Source organism: Pecten maximus, chromosome 15 (assembly GCF_902652985.1).
Source record: "Pecten maximus chromosome 15, xPecMax1.1, whole genome shotgun sequence".
Lineage (NCBI taxonomy): Eukaryota > Metazoa > Mollusca > Bivalvia > Pectinida > Pectinidae > Pecten > Pecten maximus.
In genome coordinates this window covers 32,116,662-32,139,274 of record NC_047029.1, presented here as the reverse complement: position 1 = coordinate 32,139,274, position 22,613 = coordinate 32,116,662, and the positions used below count along the sequence as shown (strand labels likewise).

Genomic DNA, 22,613 nt, shown 5'->3' with positions numbered 1-22,613 from the left:
ACATCAATAACACTATCTACAACAATAACACTGTCTACATCAATAACACTGTCTACATCAAAAACCTGTCTACAACAATAACACTGTCTACAAAAATAACCTGTCTACAACAATAACACTGTCTACATCAATAACCCTGTTTACAACAATAACCTGTCTACAACAATAACAATGTCTACATCAATAACACTGTCGACAACAATAACACTGTCTACAACAATAACACTGTCTACAATAATAACACTGTCTACATCAATAACACTGTCTACAACAATAACACTGTCTACAACAATAACACTGTCTACAACAATAACACTGTCTACAACAATAACATTGTCTACAACAATAACACTGTCTACAACAATAACACTGTCTACAACAATAACATTGTCTACAACAATAACCTGTCTACAACAATAACACTGTCTACAACAATAACACTGTCTACACCAATAACCCTGTCTACAACAATAACACTGTCTACAACAATAACACTGTCTACAACAATAACACTGTCTACAACAATAACACTGTCTACAATAATAACACTGTCTACATCAATAACACTGTCGACAACAATAACACTGTCTACAACAATAACACTGTCTACATCAATAACATTGTCTACAACAATAACACTGTTTACAACAATAACCTGTCTACAACAATAACACTGTCTACATCAATAACCTGTCTACAACAATAACACTGTCTACATCAATAACACTGTCTACAACAATAAACTGTCTACATCAATAACACTGCCTACAACAATAACATTGTCTACATCAATAACACTGTCTACAGCAATAACACTGTCTATAACAATAACACTGTCTACAGCAATAACACTGTCTACATCAATAACACTATCTACATCAATAACACTGTATACACCATTAACCTGTCTACATCAATAACTCTGTCTACAACAATAACCTGTCTACAACAATAACCTGTCTACATCAATAACACTGTCTACATCAATAACACTGTCTACATCAATAACACTGTCTACATCAATAACACTGTCTACAACAATAACCTGTCTACATCAATAACCTGTCTACAACAATAACACTGTCTACAACAATAACCTGTCTACAACAATAACCTGTCTACATCAATAACCTGTCTACAACAATAACACTGTCTACAACAATAACCTGTCTACATCAATAAACTGTCTACAACAATAACACTGTCTACATCAATAACACTGTCTACATCAATAACACTGTCTACAACAATAACCTGTCTACATCAATAACCTGTCTACAACAATAACACTGTCTACAACAATAAACTGTCTACAACAATAACCTGTCTACATCAATAACCTGTCTACAACAATAACACTGTCTACAACAATAACCTGTCTACAATAATAACCTGTCTACATCAATAACCTGTCTACAACAATAACACTGTCTACAACAATAACACTGTGTACAACAATAACCTGTCTACATCAATAACCTGTCTACATCAATAACACTGTCTACATCAATAACACTGTCTACAACAATAACACTGTCTACAACAATAACATTGTCTACAACAATAACCTGTCTACAACAATAACACTGTCTACAACAATAACACTGTCTACATCAATAACACTGTCTACAACAATAACACTGTCTACATCAATAACACTGTCTACATCAATAACACTGTCTACAACAATAACACTGTCTACAACAATAACACTGTCTACATCAATAACACTGTCTACAACAATAACACTGTCTACATCAATAACACTGTCTACAACAATAACACTGTCTACATCAATAACACTGTCTACATCAATAACCCTAGCTACAACAATAACACTGTCTACAACAATAACACTGTCTACAACAATAACACTGTCTACATCAATAACCTGTCTACATCAATAACACTGTCTACAACAATAACACTGTCTACATCAATAACCTGTCTACATCAATAACACTGTCTACAACAATAACACTGTCTACAACAATAACACTGTCTACAACAATAACACTGTCTACAACAATAACACTGTCTACAACAATAACATTGTCTACAACAATAACTCTGTCTACAACAATAACCTGTCTACATCAATAACACTGTCTACATCAATAAAACTGCCTACAACAATAACACTGTCTACAACAATAACACTGTCTACAACAATAACACTGTCTACAACAATAACACTGTCTACAGCAATAACACTGTCTACAACAATAACACTGTCTATAACAATAACACTGTCTACAGCAATAACCTGTCTACAACAATAACACTGTCTACATCAATAACCTGTCTACAACAATAACCTGTCTACACCAATAACACTGTCTACAACAATAACACTGTCTACAGCAATAACACTGTCTACAACAATAACACTGTCTACATCAATAACACTGTCTACATCAATAAAACTGCCTACAACAATAACACTGTCTACAACAATAACACTGTCTACAACAATAACACTGTCTACACCAATAACACTGTCTACAACAATAACACTGTCTACAACAATAACACTGTCTACATCAATAACCCTGTCTACAACAATAACCTGTCTACAACAATAACCTGTCTACAACAATAACACTGTCTACATCAATAACACTGTTTACAGCAATAACACTGTCTACAACAATAACACTGTCTACAACAATAACCTGTCTACAACAATAACACTGTCTACAACAATAACACTGTCTACAACAATAACACTGTCTACAACAATAACCTGTCTACAACAATAACCTGTCTACAACAATAACCTGTCTACAACAATAACACTGTCTACAACAATAACACTGTCTACAACAATAACACTGTCTACACCAATAACACTGTCTACACCAATAACACTGTCTACAACAATAATCATACATGTATCTACAGCAATAACACTGTCTACAACAATAATCATACATGTATCTACAGCAATAACACTGTCTACAACGATAATCATATCTACAGCAATAACCCTATCTAAAGCGATAAATCTGTCCACAGTAATACCCCTATCTACAGCAATAACCTTGTCTACAGCAATAGGTCTATATACAGCAATAACCCTATTGTCAACAATAACCCTGTCTACAGGCAGTGCTCACAACATCAGCCTTGTGGAACGTTTTTTCCATGCTGGAGAATGTTACCATTGGTCACAAAAATATGTTTTAAATGGATAATTGATAATGCATGTGCTTTTACTTACCCCATCCCATCAAGTAAAAGACGATGTAGTTTGGACGCCCCGAGAAGACAGACACAGCGATCATATTGTGTAGGTAGAGGCCTTCTATCAACATCCACATAAACTGCACTGTCTTAGTGTATTCAATCATTGCATACAGGAACTCACAAAGCACGGGCTACAATGACAAATGGGTGACACGGGATTGATAATCATCTAAAAATTCACAAAAGAGTATGCAGTTGAACGCTAGGGATGAAGAGGCTCGCCACATACATTTGCGTCTCAATATTTTACATTGATGATTCAATAAGAACCTATGAATTAGCATCAACTGATATCCGCTTAGTATCGTATTTTATTCTGTTCAGGCATAACCAACTGTAGAGACATCATATTTGCTCTATCAATACGTAGCTATATTGTGGCAAAGTGCAAGTTTTCCAAACCCGTACGACGTGTATGTAATATACTTTTCGCTATCTTTAAGATTAAAATTCTATCTTGATATTCTAAAAAAATGAAATTATCCGAACAAAAAGTCTCCGCAGTTGTCCGCTACCATGCTCGCCACATTCGAATAAGTAAATATTGTGGCGATGATTACAAATAAGCTGATGTATTTGTTTAAATTTTTAAGCAATAAAAACAAATCAGACGTAATTCTATGTGTCGCCTGTCCCGCTTTGACAATAGCATAAACAGTTTTTCTAAATCCAGAAATTACAAAAAATTACAGAAATATAAAAACGTAGTAGTGCTACAAGGGAGTGTATTTCTTTACATTCCACGATATACCTATAGCCCAAGTTTTGTTGCTCTACCTTTTATAGTCCAGCAGAAAAGAGCTCAACGCAAAACCTTAACGTTGATTTTTTTCAAAAGTCCTGAAATTTGAGATATTTAACCCCAAAAATGCAGAAATCAATGCAATATTTTTAGTATAATGACCTCTACTATCAATGTTACAACTGTTGAGGTTTTGCTGGTGTAGCTTTCTCAGAAACAGAGCTAAATGCTCATCCTTAGCATTATTGACGCCTTTCCAACATCCATCGTAAGCGTCATAAAATATACGAATTTAATCACATTACACGGTTACACCCCATTCTTCATTTAATCATTTCGGCCCATTTCGATTTCCATTCTATTTTTCCAAACATTAGTGTTGTGCAGTTTTGTATTATTTTAGTTATTCACCTATACAGTCCTCAATCCAGGTTCAGATGGTGCTCACTTGTACGGTTTTAGTTTAACCCTTTACAGTAACAATGATAATAATATAAGTGCATGTACTTAGAAAAAGCAAATTATACAAGTTCGACTTCTGTACCCTGGTTCGAATGTACAAAAAACATTTATCATTCTGGCTTTGATTGACAAGGCTGACACAACGTAGGCAAAACAATTACGATTTGATGTTTGAGCGTGGCTATCAGTTAAGTGAAACCATCGCGATATTCCAGAGGATATTGATTATAATACAGCCAAATAGTGTCATTCGAGGTCTGCAAATCTATTTTTGGAAACCAAGAAGATAATATATCAACAAACACGCAGTAATGATACATTAACTGATAAACTAGCAATTACTAACTAGGTTTAGTTAACGTCCTGTCACACAAAATGGAATTTTACAAGTCCGACCAATCTCCGGCGCAAAAAAAAATCTAAATATGGGTTCATTATACCAAGGACGAATCTGTATAAAGAATCATCAATGTATTATTTAGATGGCTCTTTATTCTCTGACTAACAGTGATAGTTGCTAATGGGTTTCTGTTGACATAAGGAATGATTATTTTACAAATACATGTACTTGATCTGAGTTAATAATAGAACATCAAACATTATAAATGTAGGTACATTAATTAGGTACATGTATATATAGCTCAGAACAAATCCTACATATTAATCATGAGAACATCAGAGTCTATTGGAAAGTCGAGGGATAAAGAACACATTTAGGATTGTATATATTGCCTGTTTGAACATTGTGTTACACTTTTGAATTCTGTACAAATCATTTAACAATACTGCAATGCCCATCCATTCGTCCTTTTTTTCAACGAAGGATATTTGTTCTATTGATTTTTGTGTTCCATACCTAATTATTCAGATTATTTTCACTGTTGCTTTAAACGAACCTGCAATTTGTGATACTAGAAAGGTAAGATAAACAGTTGACACAAGGAATTACTTCCCACGCGTTGATTAGGATGCTGTCTAACGAACTTGCTTTTTCGCCTACACACAGATTCGGATCGAAGCCCACTGAACGCCTCATCGCTAAACTAATATACATGTGTCCCCTACGATTAATTTGAACAGAACCGCTATATTATTATCATCAGATATTATGTTAGATCTTAACTGATAAGATTCACAACGTAAACACATTTGTAAACAGGTCATATATTGTAATCAAACAAATAGTTGATACGGATGATATTACGGATGATTCCATTTGTGATCGCTGGCAAAATAGACATCGGATGTTTTTTTTGTTGTTTTTTTTGTTTTTTGTTTTTTTTTTTATTGCGTGAATCTTTCTGCAAAAATGAAGCTTAATAGGGCCAGATGCCAATGAACTACCAAAAAGCAGGTCTACGTTAGAAATACAATAAGTATATAATATATAAATCAAGGATCGTCTGTTACGATAATCAGGTTCAAACAAATGTAGAAAAAAAATCCATAAATGACAAGGCGTCGTCCATATCAAAACTAATTCCAATCCGGAATTATTCGTCTCCTATGATAGTTACAAAAACCTGCAATGAGGTATACGGCTTATTTTGTACTCATACCTACAGGTGTAGGTGTTCTTGTTAGTATTATAACAGCCTCGCAAGATTTAATGTTAAATGGAGACGGAGTTTACGAATAATGGAGCTATGCCTTAGTGGTGTACTGTAAATATCATGATCAAACAAATAGTACTGTTATCTGTATGTGTAATGATATGTATACAGACCACAATGTATATACATATTGATGGAAACAACGCCTGTACTCAGGTTCCTACGCTAGAACGTTCCATTTCTTTCCATCTGAATTGAAAGCTACATTAAAAATGGAAAGTTTTATTGCGTTTAAACGAAAAATCAGCACCGAACGTTTATTTCCTGCGAATTACCGAAATGAAAAAGATCGATTTCGATTACAACTTCAAAATAGGTATTTTAAGGCACCTTACACTAGCGCTATCAATGGAAATTGCTAGTAGCAACACATTTTAGTTTTAATTACCTGTTAAAAGATTGTGGTTTGAACATCCCAAGACGAAGATAGCTCTAGAGCTTGTTCGTTTCTACATGTTTAATTTATACAGTAATGTCTATTTCTGTAATTAACATTGTTTTGTGTTATTTTTTTGTTTGTTTTCCTGAAAGTGCATCCATTCCTTCATAGTTTTTCATGAACAGTTTTGTTTTTGAATGTGTTAGCGATTCAAATGTATTTCAAACGACGTAAATTTTGAAAATTGCTATTTTCGTGTGACAGAAATACACAATTTTCGTTCGTTTGATGTAGTTTCCTTTTACAAATTTCAACAAACCTTGCATTCGCCCTTAATTATATTTCCGGTGTTGATGAGCCGTTACAAATTACAAAATCTCGTAATATTTTTACACAGCTTTCTGTTCACCGTTTCAAATAATCATAGCCTGACAACGAAAGAAAGAAATAGAATAATAAATAAAAGTTATAGAACAACTGTACTCTTGTATAATTAAATAAGAAAAAACATACTGTTTCAAGAATTCGAAATTATTGCTCCAATATCTGTTCTAAAATAACGTCATAACGTAAATTGATAATCTTTAATTATTTCCCTTCCGAATTGATCTATAAAACAGTAGAGGATATCGAAATAATAGCCAAACCGTATTTCTACAATTTAATAACGAAGGCAAATTATGAACAAAAAACTTAGATTTTCATATTTGCCCTTGAAGGAGACCATTCTGTTTCGTTATCTAGGTACAGCATTAGAAAAATATTAACTGAACAATGCAGCATCGTTAATGGTAGACGGGATACTAATTAACCGATCACGGTTTGTTTGTTAGAGCCTTTACATTCTCAAATGACAACGGAATTCATATTTGGCTGGAAACCAAAGGCGCATTTAAAGTGTGTTCACTCTGAAATGTCATAGCGTGACCATCGCGGGACACCATAGCATGACACCATGTAGCATGATACAATACTGTACCATCACGTGACACCATAGAGTGACAATCGCGTGACACCATTGCGTGACACCATAGCATGACACCATAGCGTGATACCATCGCGTGACACCATTGCGTGATACCATCGTTTGACACCATAGCGTGATACCATCGCATGACACCATAGCGTGATACCATCACGTGACACCATAGCGTGATACCATCGCGTGACACCATAGCGTGATACAATCGCGTGCCACCATCGCGTGACACCATCGCATGACACCATCGCGTGACACCATAGCGTGATACCATCGCATGACACCATAGCGTGATACCATCGCGTGACACCATAGAGTGATACCATCGCATGACACCATAGCGTGATACCATCGCGTGACACCATAGCGTGATACCATCACGTGACACCATAGCGTGATACCATCGCATGACACCATAGCGTGATACAATCGCGTGACCCCATCGCGTGACACCATCGCATGACACCATCACGTGACACCATCGCGTGTGACACCACATTCAATCACATTATAATTTTAGTGAAAATCATATAAATCTAGTAAGAGCTGTTCCTATCTTTTTTTCAATGCTCTCGAATTTTGAATTATTTTTGCTAAATATTAAAAAATTCAAAGTAAAGTTTTGGCGCCTTAAACGCAAGTGATTTAATTCGTATATGTTGTTTAATACCAAGTCCAGTGTTTCAATCACTATAAGACTTTAGTTTCAAACAACGTCATGATGAATTGCTCCAGGGCGAAGAGATACATGTCTGACATGTCACACGTTTTATATCGAATTTGGTACTCGCTAACGTGTCGCACCGAATCGAAAAACATTAACCACTAATATTGCAGGTAGATAAACGGAAAGATAACAATGGAGACGACAAATCGTTGAGGGAGATATTAAGTAATTTATCTTTTCAAATACCAAACGACGAATATAATATATATGTGACGCAAGGGATTTGTAATCAGAAAAATCGTCTGTGCGATGACAAAACTGCCATAGTCGATAGTGTCATGTCCAGAATGACGGGCGTCGGTGTGACGTTGTTGACACTTCCACCGGCCCAGACAACCTGGGTCGCACTAAGCCTGAAATTCGTGTAGACCATTATCTGGGTCACTAGCCAGACAAGGACCTCTCATGGATACTGTAGATGTCAACAGAACTGAAGGTTCTATGATATAAGCAATACACTTCATGCTAAGTCGCGGACATAGTTAACACCGTGGATGAACCTGACCTAACAATGACGAGTAGTGGTCTTTTGGTTAAGTGAAAAGACTTTAGCTGTGTTCTGTATTCACGGATGAACTCGAACTATCGAATACGAGTAGTGGTCTTATGGTGATTAAAAGGTTTTAGCTGTCTCCTGTGTTCATGTATGAAGCCGAACTAACACAGAAAATACTGTTCTTTATTGTAATTTTAAAAGTCTCATTAGGGCTGGTCCGATCCCTGGGCTTTTGCTTGAAAACCCTACTCCTTCTAATACCATCGGGTGGGTATCAACAAGATTTAATGTGAAATATCATTGGGAGATGGCAATAATATTTTATATAAATGACGCTGGCGTGACCAATTGGGTCCGAGTTGCGGGGACCCAAAAGGGGAACTTTGCTGAAATGTTGCTTTAAAGTACTATCGAGAGACAGGGTCATATCATATGGACACTTGTGTAAGATCTTATATATATATATATATATATATATATATATACTGTATATAGATAATATTTCAATTTCTACTGAAGTTGGACTCAATGAAACTACCAAACTTAATCTGTTTCATTTGCTCACGAATTTGACCAGATTAACACTGATCGGTGCGTATGAATATATGGTTAAAATCCTTCCGCGGAACGATTTCACTTTTTCTACATTGTTGTTATAAACATGGAATAATTATTAAAATTATCAAATTTATAATGTATTCTTGTATTTTAAGAAAGACCAGATACGCTAAATACTTCTGTTTTGACAAAATAATGCTGTTTTTAATCCTAATATTGCTTCGCAGTTCATTAATTTTGTCTCAAGAGCAACTCAATTCATGACCCCATGAAATCGTCCAAATCAAGATTCAATCCTTAAATGGTTCAATTGACAGATGAGGGCCATGACCATATATTTAAAGAAGTATATCTACAATTTGTATTTCCAAATAAAAAATAAAAACATACACTCATACAAATTCAAAATTCCCTTGATGTATACAGGAGAATAGCTAAGTTAAACATTGATCTAATTCACTTTGATGATCTTCTGATACATTGCCGAGATCTTCTGATACATTGCCGAGTTAGGTTATGAACCAGGACGAAACGACGTAAAATCACGAACTACCACTACTTGACCTCATTCGTATTATATAGTTAACGTCGTTAGGTGATGTTATCACGAAACATGCTTACAGTCTCAAATATGGTCGCACCCTCACTCATGCCAGTGGTGCCGACAGTCGGCCGCCCTCCAGCCTGAGCCACAAACTGGTCAACGTATAGTATCAGACGCACAATAGTCTGCACACTGATGGACACGAACAGGTTTCGATGGATTCTGGTTCGATGACATCTAAGACTCCTGTAAGAAATCATAACATTTTGAAAATGAGATTCGTCATAAACTCTTCGTGCAATAATACATTATTGCTTGAGCCTAAATTTACTTACATAGCGGATGTCGTTAGATAAGCTGAAGACCTTCTGAAACACCAGGTCTTTTTTCATTGTACTTTGTAGCGTCCCTGTGAATCTATGCTTTGTTCTTAGTTTGTCCTCATTATGTAGCTTTTGAGTTAGACGTACGATATTGTTCGGATGTCAGTATTCTCTGTTCTTTTTATCGATAACAAGATGTTTTAAAGTGTTATTACTGAAATATCTTTCATAGTGATCAAAATGACTCCAGATACCGTGATCAGAAATGTACTGTCATAAATAATATGAAGTGTTCTGTAAACAACTTACCTAAAATAACTAAAGATGAAAAGCGATATTAACGAGGACACAAGCGACACCCATAGCCCAACAATCTCCATTGTCCTGGTACCAACCACGATGTCCTTGATCATCTGGGGAGAGAAACAAAGAACACGCCGTCACATACAAGGGAGGAACACGACCGTGGACTTAAAACGAAATTCGAAAATTGTGATCTGTCTCTTCCTTTATCACATACTTTTCAGCAACGTTTTTATTTTTGACCATTAAGTATATTTGTTTCCTTTTTACATTTCAAAACAATTGCATATCCATTGCTGTTGATAGGACGTTCAATTACATACAACCAAGCAACACTTTTCTTGTTCTATTGTCTAACATGACAACATCCAAATGTCGGCCTTCGGAGCATCAGAAAGTGATGAAAGTTATAGTCCCCTAACTGAAACAAGCCAAACTCTGTAAAATCGGTTTGATGCCCTATTTATACAATAAGATAATTAAAAAAAGGCTTCTAAATGATTGTGTCACCGGCGGATCATTTCGATGGTGAAATCACACTGCAAGGCAACACATTGGCTAGGGTAGCATGACAACTACCAGACTACATTTATAATTGACACGCTATGTTCTCTGAAAAGCACTCAACATTTGAGTTTGCGGTAAAGAATGGTTAATGGTCCAATTATGATATTTCATTGTGATAGCACTATAAAGGAGTCGAGTAGAGACTTCATAATCCATGAACACCGCCGTGATATGATAAAGTCTTTAAATCTTATCTATTTCAATACGACGACGTTGGATGAAACAATTCAACTTTTATAACAAAGCAAACGTACCTGTCTCTGAGCTGAAGACTTGTTGGCGTAAAACTTCTTCCAAATGTCGTAAGCCTCTGGTGTGTAGCAATTGGTATAATTTGTGTAACCTTTTGGGTTGGAGTAATCTCCGGGGAATTTCCCCTCCCAACGACCATCCGCTCCACATCTTCGGAAACCGTGCTCTAAATAAAATAAGAAACATGTTAATGCTTTTTTTATTCTTAATTCCCAATATTGAAAAAGTAATGTGGGAAGAGAAAACAGGATGTTGATTATCATATCGTATGGACTCATCGTATTTATGTCGACTTGCTATATAAAGTTGCTTGGATACCTGTTTTTGTTTGGACATCAGTCAAGTGATCCAACGTAACAATATGTATTTCAAAGTGCTTTGCAACAGCCTAACAATAATTTGTGTCATTTTGAGGCGCTCACAAAAACAAATATGTATATATTAATCTAAATGTAGCAATGTAGCAATTCTAGTCTTAACAACTATCTCCGACTCATGAACTGTATCAAACAAATGTTTGATATAACGCACACGTGATAAAATGTTAACACGTCAGTTTGAAGTCTATGCATTCAATCATAAAATGTGGACAGTAAAATATTGATCGTAGATGTTCCGAGGAGTAGGATCTTCCTTTCGTAAAATACAATTGAGTGATATATCCCATGAACAATGTACAGACGCGAAAGGACAACTTTCTTTTCTCGGTGGTTTTCGCAAGTGATATCACAATGGACCTACGTTAGGTTTGATTTCCATGCAGCATGTCTGCTGTTTAGGTCAATAGCCCTCCAGGTCAATTGTAAATATGAGTAGAGCAGTTTCACATTCTCTCGCTGTAGGGTAAACGCTGCATTAGCAGTCTTGATTACCTTCATCATTTTAATAATTTCTAATTTCGAACATCACTAGAACCAACAAAAAAATGTCAAGGCGGATCCAGGGTTTTGAAGTAAGGTTAATGACCAGAAAAACGAAGGATTTCTCGTTAGAGTTATATTGCATATACAAATTTATACTGAAAATCTCATTGAAGTTTTATACTCAATTTTTGCTTCTGTTGTCGAAGATACTAATTTCAATAAAATCGTATGCTCGACTAGATATTATGCAAAACGAAACATTTAGGTATGTGTTTTTAATTTTCTAATTTTTTTTTTAGTTTTAGTGTTTCTTTTTTTGTTGACATGTAATTTAAATACGTGTCTGAAAAAGCATGTTTGACTTTTTCAATGAGAAAAAGAAACAACGTGACAATCACATGACTCATCCTGTCATACACACTGAAATGATATGCAAAAGCCATTACGAAAATTATTTAATCATTTTCGTGGAGTACACTTTTAAAGTTGAAATAAATGGAATGGTAATTTAAAAGTGGAATTTAAAATAATCGCTGCATTATTATAGCCAAACTATAATTGATTTGAAATTAAAATCATATGTACAAACAGAAAAGATTAAATATCTATTTATTTCACATAATTCCGTCTACCGCGTAATGATGTTATTGAAACGAAAACCAATATTGTAAGAAAATTTCAAGCATATTTCAGAATTAATTACAAATCTAATTTACTGAATTATAACAAACTTGTTTAAAATTGAAATTTAGGTTTAAAAAACCACCAAACAAAATAATAGAGCATTGTTCAGTATGATGTATTGTTTCAAACACAAGTATTGAACCTGAGCCGAAATACGTTACAACGAAATATACTGATAAGAATTCTTACCGCAAGAAACAAAACACATTAAAAGAACCAAAACCAATTTACAGAAACAATACAAACATATCGTGTAACATCAAGTATTGATGTTTTTTTGTGTGTCCAACCCGTCTGATATATTACAGACGTGGAGGCAATCACTTGGGTCATGCACGGGTCGGTACTTAACTGTGCAGTAATTATTTGAAAGATGAACGATAGGTTGATCATCTATGACAACGCATTCGTTAAAATGACAAGCAAGTCCGAATAATAATAAAGCCTTCAGACAATACTGGGAATACACAGATATCTACGGAGGTGTTATCACCAGACGATAGGACGAGAATCCTCGGTTCTACCTAGAGACGATTAAATCAAATTAAACGTTGATTGTAAAAGAACAAAAATGTTTAAAATTTGTATAACAGAAATGATCTATATTCAATTTGATGCAACATGGCGTGCCTTTTATCGCTGAGATACCTTTATTGATATATATGACCACGTCTACTACCAGAAGTATACGTCACAATCACTTGTAGTATACATAAACGATAAGAACATCAACGCTTGGAATAATGCCAAAATAATATTTATTCAAGTTAGTGTTTTTGCTTTTGAGCAAAATATACTTCTTAGTTAAAGATAGTTTTTGTTCGTACGAGAGACTGACGTTCTTAGCTACTGAAATATCTTAAATATCAACAGAATATTACAAAATATTGATGATTTGTTTAATTATTTTGGTTTAATTTGATGGCAGATTGACAGACGATGGTGCCATTCAGTGTAATTTATAGTGTGATCAAACTGAAATAACACGGACTAACTTTTCACTTACTTCGTTTATATGTTACATACATTGTGTTATCATTAAGTTTTATTTCGTTTTTGAAATAATGACGCCTTTTACTATATTATATTAAATACGCACAATTGCGTTACGATAAAGCTCGTAGAGATATCTCTGTAAACAGAATCGATAAAGCGGGTTTCCGTACAATATATTGCAGACAATATCACTCATATCACTGACATTTGCCCTATCGTCATGATGAAGTAGGTAATGGTATACTGTAGACAATTCCTGAATAACCATAATGGAATAAGGTACACCATATTCTTTATCTTTATACGAAATAAAATATAAGAAATACAAGAATCATATTTTGTTTACATTAGCGATTCTAATAATGAATATTGAGTCAGTTTGAATACACGTATATAAAGATAATTCCAGATGAATACTGATACGGTTGCTCTTATATGACATCTTGACTGCAATAGAAGTAAATTTCAGATACAAACAGCATCCTACTTCTCTGTTAAGTTATAAGAATGATTCTTAGCATAACAAATAATTTTATAAGAAACTGTTGGGAGTGCACGTTTATGTAGCGGGAGGAAATAACTTTGTTAAATGACCCATTGCCGTTAATGCTGTGGAAACAATTAAACGCTTCTTACGACATGAACCGATACACAGCAGGCACGGGCTTCATTGTCCTAAAAGACATAATTGATTGTTTATGCAATATATCTTTATATCAAATTTACACTATAATCACAAATATTGACTGATTTGTTTGCATAATTACCAATAATGAATAAAATCGTTGAATCAACTTATTGTTTATTAAATCAGGATGTTTTTTTGTTTTGATACTCCATCGGTAAAAGTTAACGGCTGGCGTTAATACTCACTTGTGGCGTCTAGCCCAGGAAATTGAGGGCAGGGTAGGAAGGTGACAGTTCCAACCCGGGCAGCCGGCCAGCATAAAATAGTATCCCATGTTGCATTGCAGTACACACCTCCTGTTTTAAACAGAAACATAATATTTACCAGACAAATATCAATGGTATATGTGGAATATACTGTAATGTATCACAAGAGTTTTATATGCATTAGGGGTCGGAAGAAAACAAAGACAGCATAGTCCCTGACGATACATTTCTGCGATATGAAATTGACCTCCCCATGTAGCTCGTAATTCAAGCAACAAGCCTTAAAAAGTCTTATCAAAAATCATATTCCTAAACTGGAATAGATTATTCCATTTATAAATACCAAACAGCACATCTTTGACATCACAGAGTAGATTCTATCGGAATTTATTCATACGTCTTGCTTTGTTATATACAGTCCCTAATTCATGCACATACTAGTTCCGATACTCATTGCATTTATACTGTGATGTCATAATTACCTAGCTACGCGTATCACCAACATACATGCCATATCGATTGACATAGATGCATTAATCAACAATCAAAAATGTAAGTGGTCTTCAAACTGCAGAGTCAGCGAAATTGTCCTAGTTGATGGAGTTTCCTCATCTAACCTAATTGCATTCCTCCAGTCACAATGGGATAATTTTTCCTTCTGCGAGCTACATGTGGCAGGTACCACGTTAACATTAAATCGTTCACGGCAGATTGTGCATTATTGATAGTATTCATGTCTGAATGAACATCAATGCATATAAATTGCTAATACAAGACAATTGATGTACTTCTTGTAAACATAAATTGATATGTTCTGTTGAAAGCAATTTATGTTTGATTTGTGAAACTAGGTCACGGCCACTGGCTGCTACAGATATCATGCTACAGATATGTTGCTCGTTAAATCTTCTAAATGTATTCCGACTAATTTCCTGCTGACCTGGAGAACATGATAATATGACAATGAACTATTTTCTCAATCTCATTTTAACAATGGAACCGACGCCATGTGAAATTGACTTCATTGTCTCTTCTTTGGAATCACCGGATATGTACGCATTTCGCTCGTGACCTAGTGGAATGATTGGACTGATCTATGATCCTGAGAAAAAAAAATGCGTGACATAATTCAAAGATATTTTAAGATGTTAATTCGTAAATGACATATCAATTGAAAAATGAATTTTTCCGATGTCAAAATCAAATTAGAGCAAATCTGGAAAAAACGCTACCTTGACTTTCTGAAGAGAGTAATAATCGTTTACAATATAAAGCAAACAGTATAAGAAGTCAGCTTAATGTTAAAGATGGTCAATGATGTGTTGAATGTGTATTTATATGTTTTGGTATCTCATGTTTCAATTTTTGTTTCGTTTTCATCGAAATTTGAAGTCATTGTTTTGTCTTTTTATATGTTTTACAGTCTATCGGTATTTGAAGTCATTGTTTTGTCTGTTTTTAATGTTTTACATTCTATCTACATTTGAAGACATGGTTTTGTCTTTTATATATCTGTTTTACGGTCTATCGGCATTTGAAGTCATCGTTTTGTATTTTATATTTGTTTTACAGTCTATCGACATTTGAAGTCATTGTTATATCTCTTTATATTAGTTTTATGGTCTATCGACATTTTAAGTCATTTTTTGTCTCTTTATTATACTTTACGGTCCATCGGCATTTTAATTCATTTAGGATCAACCTTTTTCTATGAGAGTTATTGTCTTTTATACCAAGGCACGCTTTTAAGATATGATTTTTTTCCTTTGTTTACTCTGCTCTATGATATCAGTGTTATATGATGTTTTACAGGTGTATAGCGATGCGAGTTTCCAGACACCTTACAATAATGCCTTGTGTGTGCATTCGGTAATACTTCTCACGGATAATAACTGTAATTACAGAAAATATATGGTTAATCAATAACACACATAATCTATGTCATCTATTTTTTACGGAATCCAGAGGACGAAAATTATTTTCCCGGGATGTGTAATTAGAATTTGATGTACGAGACCCGTACAGAGATTTACAGCGTTACGCTATAAAACCTTTATTAAATTTGTTGACACAGAAGTAGTTTATGACGGTGTTATGCAGTACGTATTCAATAAGAAGAACTGAAGCAATGCCACACCTCGTAAACCTACCACAATACACTAATATATGGCCACCGGTAGACAATATGACCCATTTTTTATGTTCAATGAATACTACCAAGACATAAACGGCGTGATAAATATATGTTTTCTATACTGACCAAAGCGTCAAATTTCTATTACCGAAGCGATTGGAACATAAATAACACGAGCCTTTTGAAGGGAAGAGTGATATCCAGCGAGGTTAATTTTAAATTAATTGTGATCAGTCATGTTCAATGAATCTGACTTCGAGTTCGAAATGTTTATAGCGTTGGTAAGGAAAGGCGTCTTTTACTTGATATACACTACAGCGGTGTAGGGTTTAAAGTAATAAATACAAAAAATATGCAATGTAAAACCAATATGTCTACTCCTGGTATGAAAAAAACCCATTGATTTATGTCAAAAAATAAATTAAAGTAGATACATGTATTATTTTCGAACTTTATAGGACGACATATTGAACTCGATCCTATGTGAGAAGACGACCGAATATACATAAACACTTTTTTCGTTTTGAAGGTAATAACTCAAATATTTATCATTCTCACAAAAATATAGTACTCTTTATAAATGTGTTGTATTAAAATTATATTATCAATTATATAACTGTTTATCTGTCATGTAAATGAAAGCGAATTATTTATCTATTACAAAAAGGATGACGACTAACTCAATATAATTGTTAAATAGTATTCAATAGTGTATTTTTTATCGATAATCAACCTACATATGTATAAAGTGTTCTATCATACGAAGTCTTTTTCAAAATCCTTTGGATTACAATGACGAACGAGCTCTACATAACACACGAGGTATATAATATTGAGAACGTAACCGTTGGATTAAGAATGGTAAAAAAACAAACTAAAGTACAAAACAAAATGGCTAGAAGTGCCAAGATTGTTAAAGCATTATCAATAAACATATACATGTAATATCTGAAAGAAGAACATGTATGTAAAGTGCAAAGTACTCATAGATAAAACAAGCCAATATATGTAGAAGAAAGTCTGCATTTTGTATAGATCAATGATTATACTGTACTACAAACCAATCACGCTACATCCAGAAAGGAAACTCTGATTTATTGCGAAAACCAATTATTTTTTTGTAAATTAAGTTCATCTAGAATGAAGACAACCCCTGCAGTCAATTGAATGAAACTAAAAATAGATATTTGTACTTTTGCTTTGAGAAGACCTTTTAGTTCTCACACCAATCGAACCAGATAAGCTGTCTATATATATTTGTTAAGTGGGTAATATCTTCTGTAACCGGCTTATATTGGCCGACAAGGGGATTCGTGTTGAAGAGTTGATTTCGACCGAATGATTCAAGCTATTACACATAGAATAACGAGGCACATACGTCAGCGATCTGTATTTGCGTTACGAGCGTTCAAAGCACAGGCAGCTTCATACCACACTTTTGTCAATGTTGAATTTGTGATAGTCACAATAATATTTTCAGCAAATGCGGATTCAACATGTCTTTTAATTCTTACAAAATATCTAAAAATGCAGATAAAACTAAAATTATTCATTTGAGAAAAAACTTATAAAAAGCTAAACAGAATTGCACCAAGTAAACTAGAACGTAATGACAATCTGTTTAAGCATTGATGTCATTTTTTTTAGTTTCATCGGGGTATGAAACAAATTTTGTTTGCAAGCTACGCGGATTCTTACAGAAGTTTGCAAACAAAATTTGTTTCATACCTCAATGAAACTAAAAAAAAATGACATCAACGCTTATAATTAATTTTTGAAAATGATTTTCTAATTTAAAACATGTTTTATGTACAATTTTACAATTTTTAAATGGGATTCTTTTTCTCAAATCAACACGCATTGTCAATTGTCGTATTGTGACGTCACATTTTTCGCGCCATTCTCGGAATTTCTTTCATAGAAGAATGAAAAGAATTTTTCGACCAATTACATTTGAGTATTTACCATGAAAACAAAGAAAAAATAATTATTCAAAAATGGATGAGGTAATTTAAGATTTTCCTTACGATGAAAAAATATGAACTATCTAATAAGGAATATTCAATTAGTTCAACCTCACTGTTTGATCTATAAACATCGGAGATATGACAGTACCTCCAATCAGAAATAGGTACTTTGGTTTATGTTATAACTTCCTCGCAAGTACTAGTGCCATCAAAGGTCAGAGTCTTGGTAAGAAAGGGGAAACACATATTCATACGGAGATGGAGATCAACTCTAGAATCTTCAATGTCTCCTAGGCACAGCGGACAAAACAAAATGTGCCTCCTGTAACAGGGAAGACGTTGCTCTTGACTATTTGCGTGTAATACATATTGCATGTACAGGTATGATTACATTTGACGCACGGAATTGGTTATTATATTGTGACACACATTGATTTTACGTGTACTTGTAAGAATTGTACCTGCTGCCCCCATTGCATGATCGTAAGAGGCGACTAAATTTGGGATCTTATCTTTTTCTTTTTCTGAACAACTTCCTTCTTCCTAATGTCTCCCTTAACAATGCCTCAATTTTGGCCTTTAGTTGAGCGTTCGCCGCTGTGAAGAAGGCTTTGGGTTCTGAGACATACCAGAGTCTTTAAAAATGGTAGTTGCTACTCCTACTTAGCGCTCAGCATTTTGGGAGTGGGACGACTGGTTCGCCCGTTGTCAGTATAATGTGACCGGGTGGGGTGTCCTGCTGGGTGTCTTCGGCAGTATGCTTCAGTGAGATAGCACTATAAATCGGCAAAAGTTCCGGCCTATCACAAGGAGACTTAACACTAACATACTGCAGCCTCCCAAAACACACATACGCACTCACCACACGCATGCATGTCGCACGCACGGGAGGCCGTCCTTAAATGACCTTAGCTGTTAATAGGACGTTAAGCAAAATAAACCAAACCAAACCAATTGAACAAAGTCATGATCATTATGTGTACGTACACATTTAAATAAATTTCTGGCTCATTGATAGTTGACTGTTTGTTCAATGGAACTGTGAGAAAAACGTTGTATGTAGAACTTAGATCGGTCACTAATCCAAATATACAATAAGACCGACTGCAACGGAAAGCACTGGGTGTATTTGTCTCCAGAACACATGTCTCAAGGTGCGATGTTTGAAACTATCCACACAAAGTCTCTTACCTCATGAGATTACACCGAAATCGAATACGTTATCCTGGTGTCAGCAGCAAATATGATATTCTGTTTGTGATACGGTACAGGTGGCCTAAATTGTACCTAAACTCAATAAACATTTTCCCGAAGCAGGTTATTCTGATGAATGGATATGGCGTAATTTCTTCTGTACAATCAAATATGAACAGAACTCACGATGCATGAGCAAATGGCCTAAAACAATTTTAGAAACAAAATTGGTTTATTCTAGATAAAAGGAGACCTTCATTGGCTATTTCTAAAGGACTTGCTTGTTTATTATGGTAACAGCATGTTCGTTTGTAATACACTGGTTCACTTCTGGAAAAAGTTATCATGATTTATTTGCATGTTTGTTTAAGTAGTTGAAAACAATTAATGTGCATGCCTTGCATTTCTTGTAATTTTGCAAGGATATTAAATTCATCGCATCAACCAGTCATACAAGGGCTGATGGCAGGAGAAATACACATCCGATAGGAAGATCTGACATGGTACAGGAGAACATAAAGATCCAAAATGTTACAATGGGTGAAGTAAATCAATCCCATCGATGTCTCCCCATATACTCCAAATTGTCTTAGAACTGTGAAGGCAATTCTATTTGATTATTTGCTTATATTGTTTAATATCCTCTCTAACAATCAGGTTTATACCCGGACCACTCCGGTATAATTGTTAAGACAGCGGCCGAATAGACTTTATCGCAATCTATTAAAACTGAAATCAGAGGACAACTTGTATTAATATTATAGACCTGGCTCAAATCAGATCGAGTCTCAGCATTTCGATCTCGTCACAAAAACCAATATACTTAGGAACATTTGAAATTGACTCCATAATGTGACGAGGCTTACAAAGTAATACTGAAACATCTAAAATCAATACCCGGGTAGGGAACGCATATGCGGTTTCCAGATAAAAGTTTGCAATCTAATTTGAAAATAAATGTCAAGGAGATATCTGATTATCGAAATAGGTCAACGTTAGGCAAAGCAAACGTCTCGCTTACCGTCATACGAACTCCTACTGTATTAGGAGGAACAATATACGTGTACTTGCTTTTGTCACAAGAAACGACCAAAATATACAAAAGATTTGGATATTTGCTTTGCGGTTTCAACATGAAACACATCTAACATACAGGATATTTTTGGACTCTCTTTGACATACAAAATGACACTTTCTTCCTACAAAATAATTATCAGCGAGAAGTTTTACAGATGGAAGTATATACATATATTAAGATTTGATAAACTACTTATTTAGTATTAATGTAAATCTAGATAAAGTTATACTTATTGGCTCTATCACTAACGAGTAAGTGCGTTTTAAAATACACTACCTCCAGATGTGGCATTTCAGTGTTTTGACGCTATAGGAACGCCATTTACTTATCCAATCATAAAACAATACCGATCTCAAATGACATGGCTTATCACGATTATCATAAACTGTAAACACACCAATTTTGGCACATTGGCAAGTTTTTGACAGAATACCGCTAAGGTGATTTGGTGCCCCACATTTTATTATTATATTATTTGTATATAGAACGTCAATGCGCAATAATAGTTTAACGCAACGCTTCCAATGCAAAAATAAGATTACCGCTAAACTGAAACCGTATACAGTAAACAACTCGTTTCTATTAGGATTGTTATTCGTTTGTAGTCCACTTTGATGTTTATCTTATTAGGTTCATTGCTTGACCATAATGGACTTCAACTGTTTGACTGTAAGACGATACACAAGCCAACTAAAACATTCCTCTCGGTCCATTATACTGTCACTGGAATTATCCAGTTAGGTTTCCTTTCATGACGTAAGACAGACATATTCGATAAGGTTATTTTTCTCGGTATATCAGTATTAATGTACGCAGTAAAATACAGGAGAAAAATTTAATACAAGTACATTAGCGTTTGGCTTAAATAACGTCGACAATAAGACGCAGTGTACATTAAGATGATTCCTAGAAGGTACGAACGGAAATGAAGCTTTTTCTAATAAAGTAGATTGTCGCCAGGTTTATGGCATTCATAGATAACGCTTATGAAAGACAAGATAAGATGTTGTATGGTCGAGGGACCCGTGTTCTTTTCTAATTGATATACGTTGTTTGTGAGTTGCGTGTACTTCTTGCAAATGAAATCAAGAACGGAACTTCTTATTACATTACTTATAATCAATGTCATTGTAGTCTAACTATCAGAAATATCACCAATCCATACATTATATCACCAATTCTTCACATAGGCGCCACGCGGGGAGGAAAAGATAAAGAAAAAGTAAACTGCACATTAAGCGATCAGATTCTGATAGTACGGCGACAATTTGATATTTCGTGACGACTACCATCCCGATCAATTACAACTGTTTATGAACGTCTTAGTTGCACGATATTCATTTAGGTGTCCACCAACGAAAATGCAACATATCCCAACAGCTGCAATAGGTATAGCGGATTTATTTTTTTCGGTTTGGAAATTCGCGTTCAGAAAAAAATTAAGTATGGAAAAAATTAACGAATTCTAACATAATTCGCTTGTCTTTCACATGGCATTATCTTATATTTATTTGTTTTCTAATTCCCCAAGCTGAAGGGATGCAGTAACATTATAACCATCGAGATGTAATTATCCAAAGATATGTATATCGATCAACAACAAAGTAGT

The 22,613-nt window shown here is 34.7% G+C and overlaps 1 protein-coding gene across 3 annotated transcripts in view; it reads right to left on the bottom strand.

Moving 5' to 3' along the window:
- The window catches only part of LOC117343860 (PDF receptor-like), a 76,338-nt gene that overhangs the window by 16,117 nt on the left and 37,608 nt on the right, over positions 1–22,613 (bottom strand). For all 3 annotated transcript variants that reach the window (XM_033906404.1, XM_033906403.1, XM_033906405.1), the window contains exons 3-7: positions 14,611–14,721; positions 11,197–11,360; positions 10,382–10,485; positions 9,827–9,995; positions 3,224–3,380 (exon numbers count right to left, since the gene is read on the bottom strand). In XM_033906404.1, the coding sequence (XP_033762295.1) occupies positions 3,224–3,380; positions 9,827–9,995; positions 10,382–10,485; positions 11,197–11,360; positions 14,611–14,721 (705 nt within the window). The remainder of the gene's footprint in view (positions 1–3,223; positions 3,381–9,826; positions 9,996–10,381; positions 10,486–11,196; positions 11,361–14,610; positions 14,722–22,613) is intronic.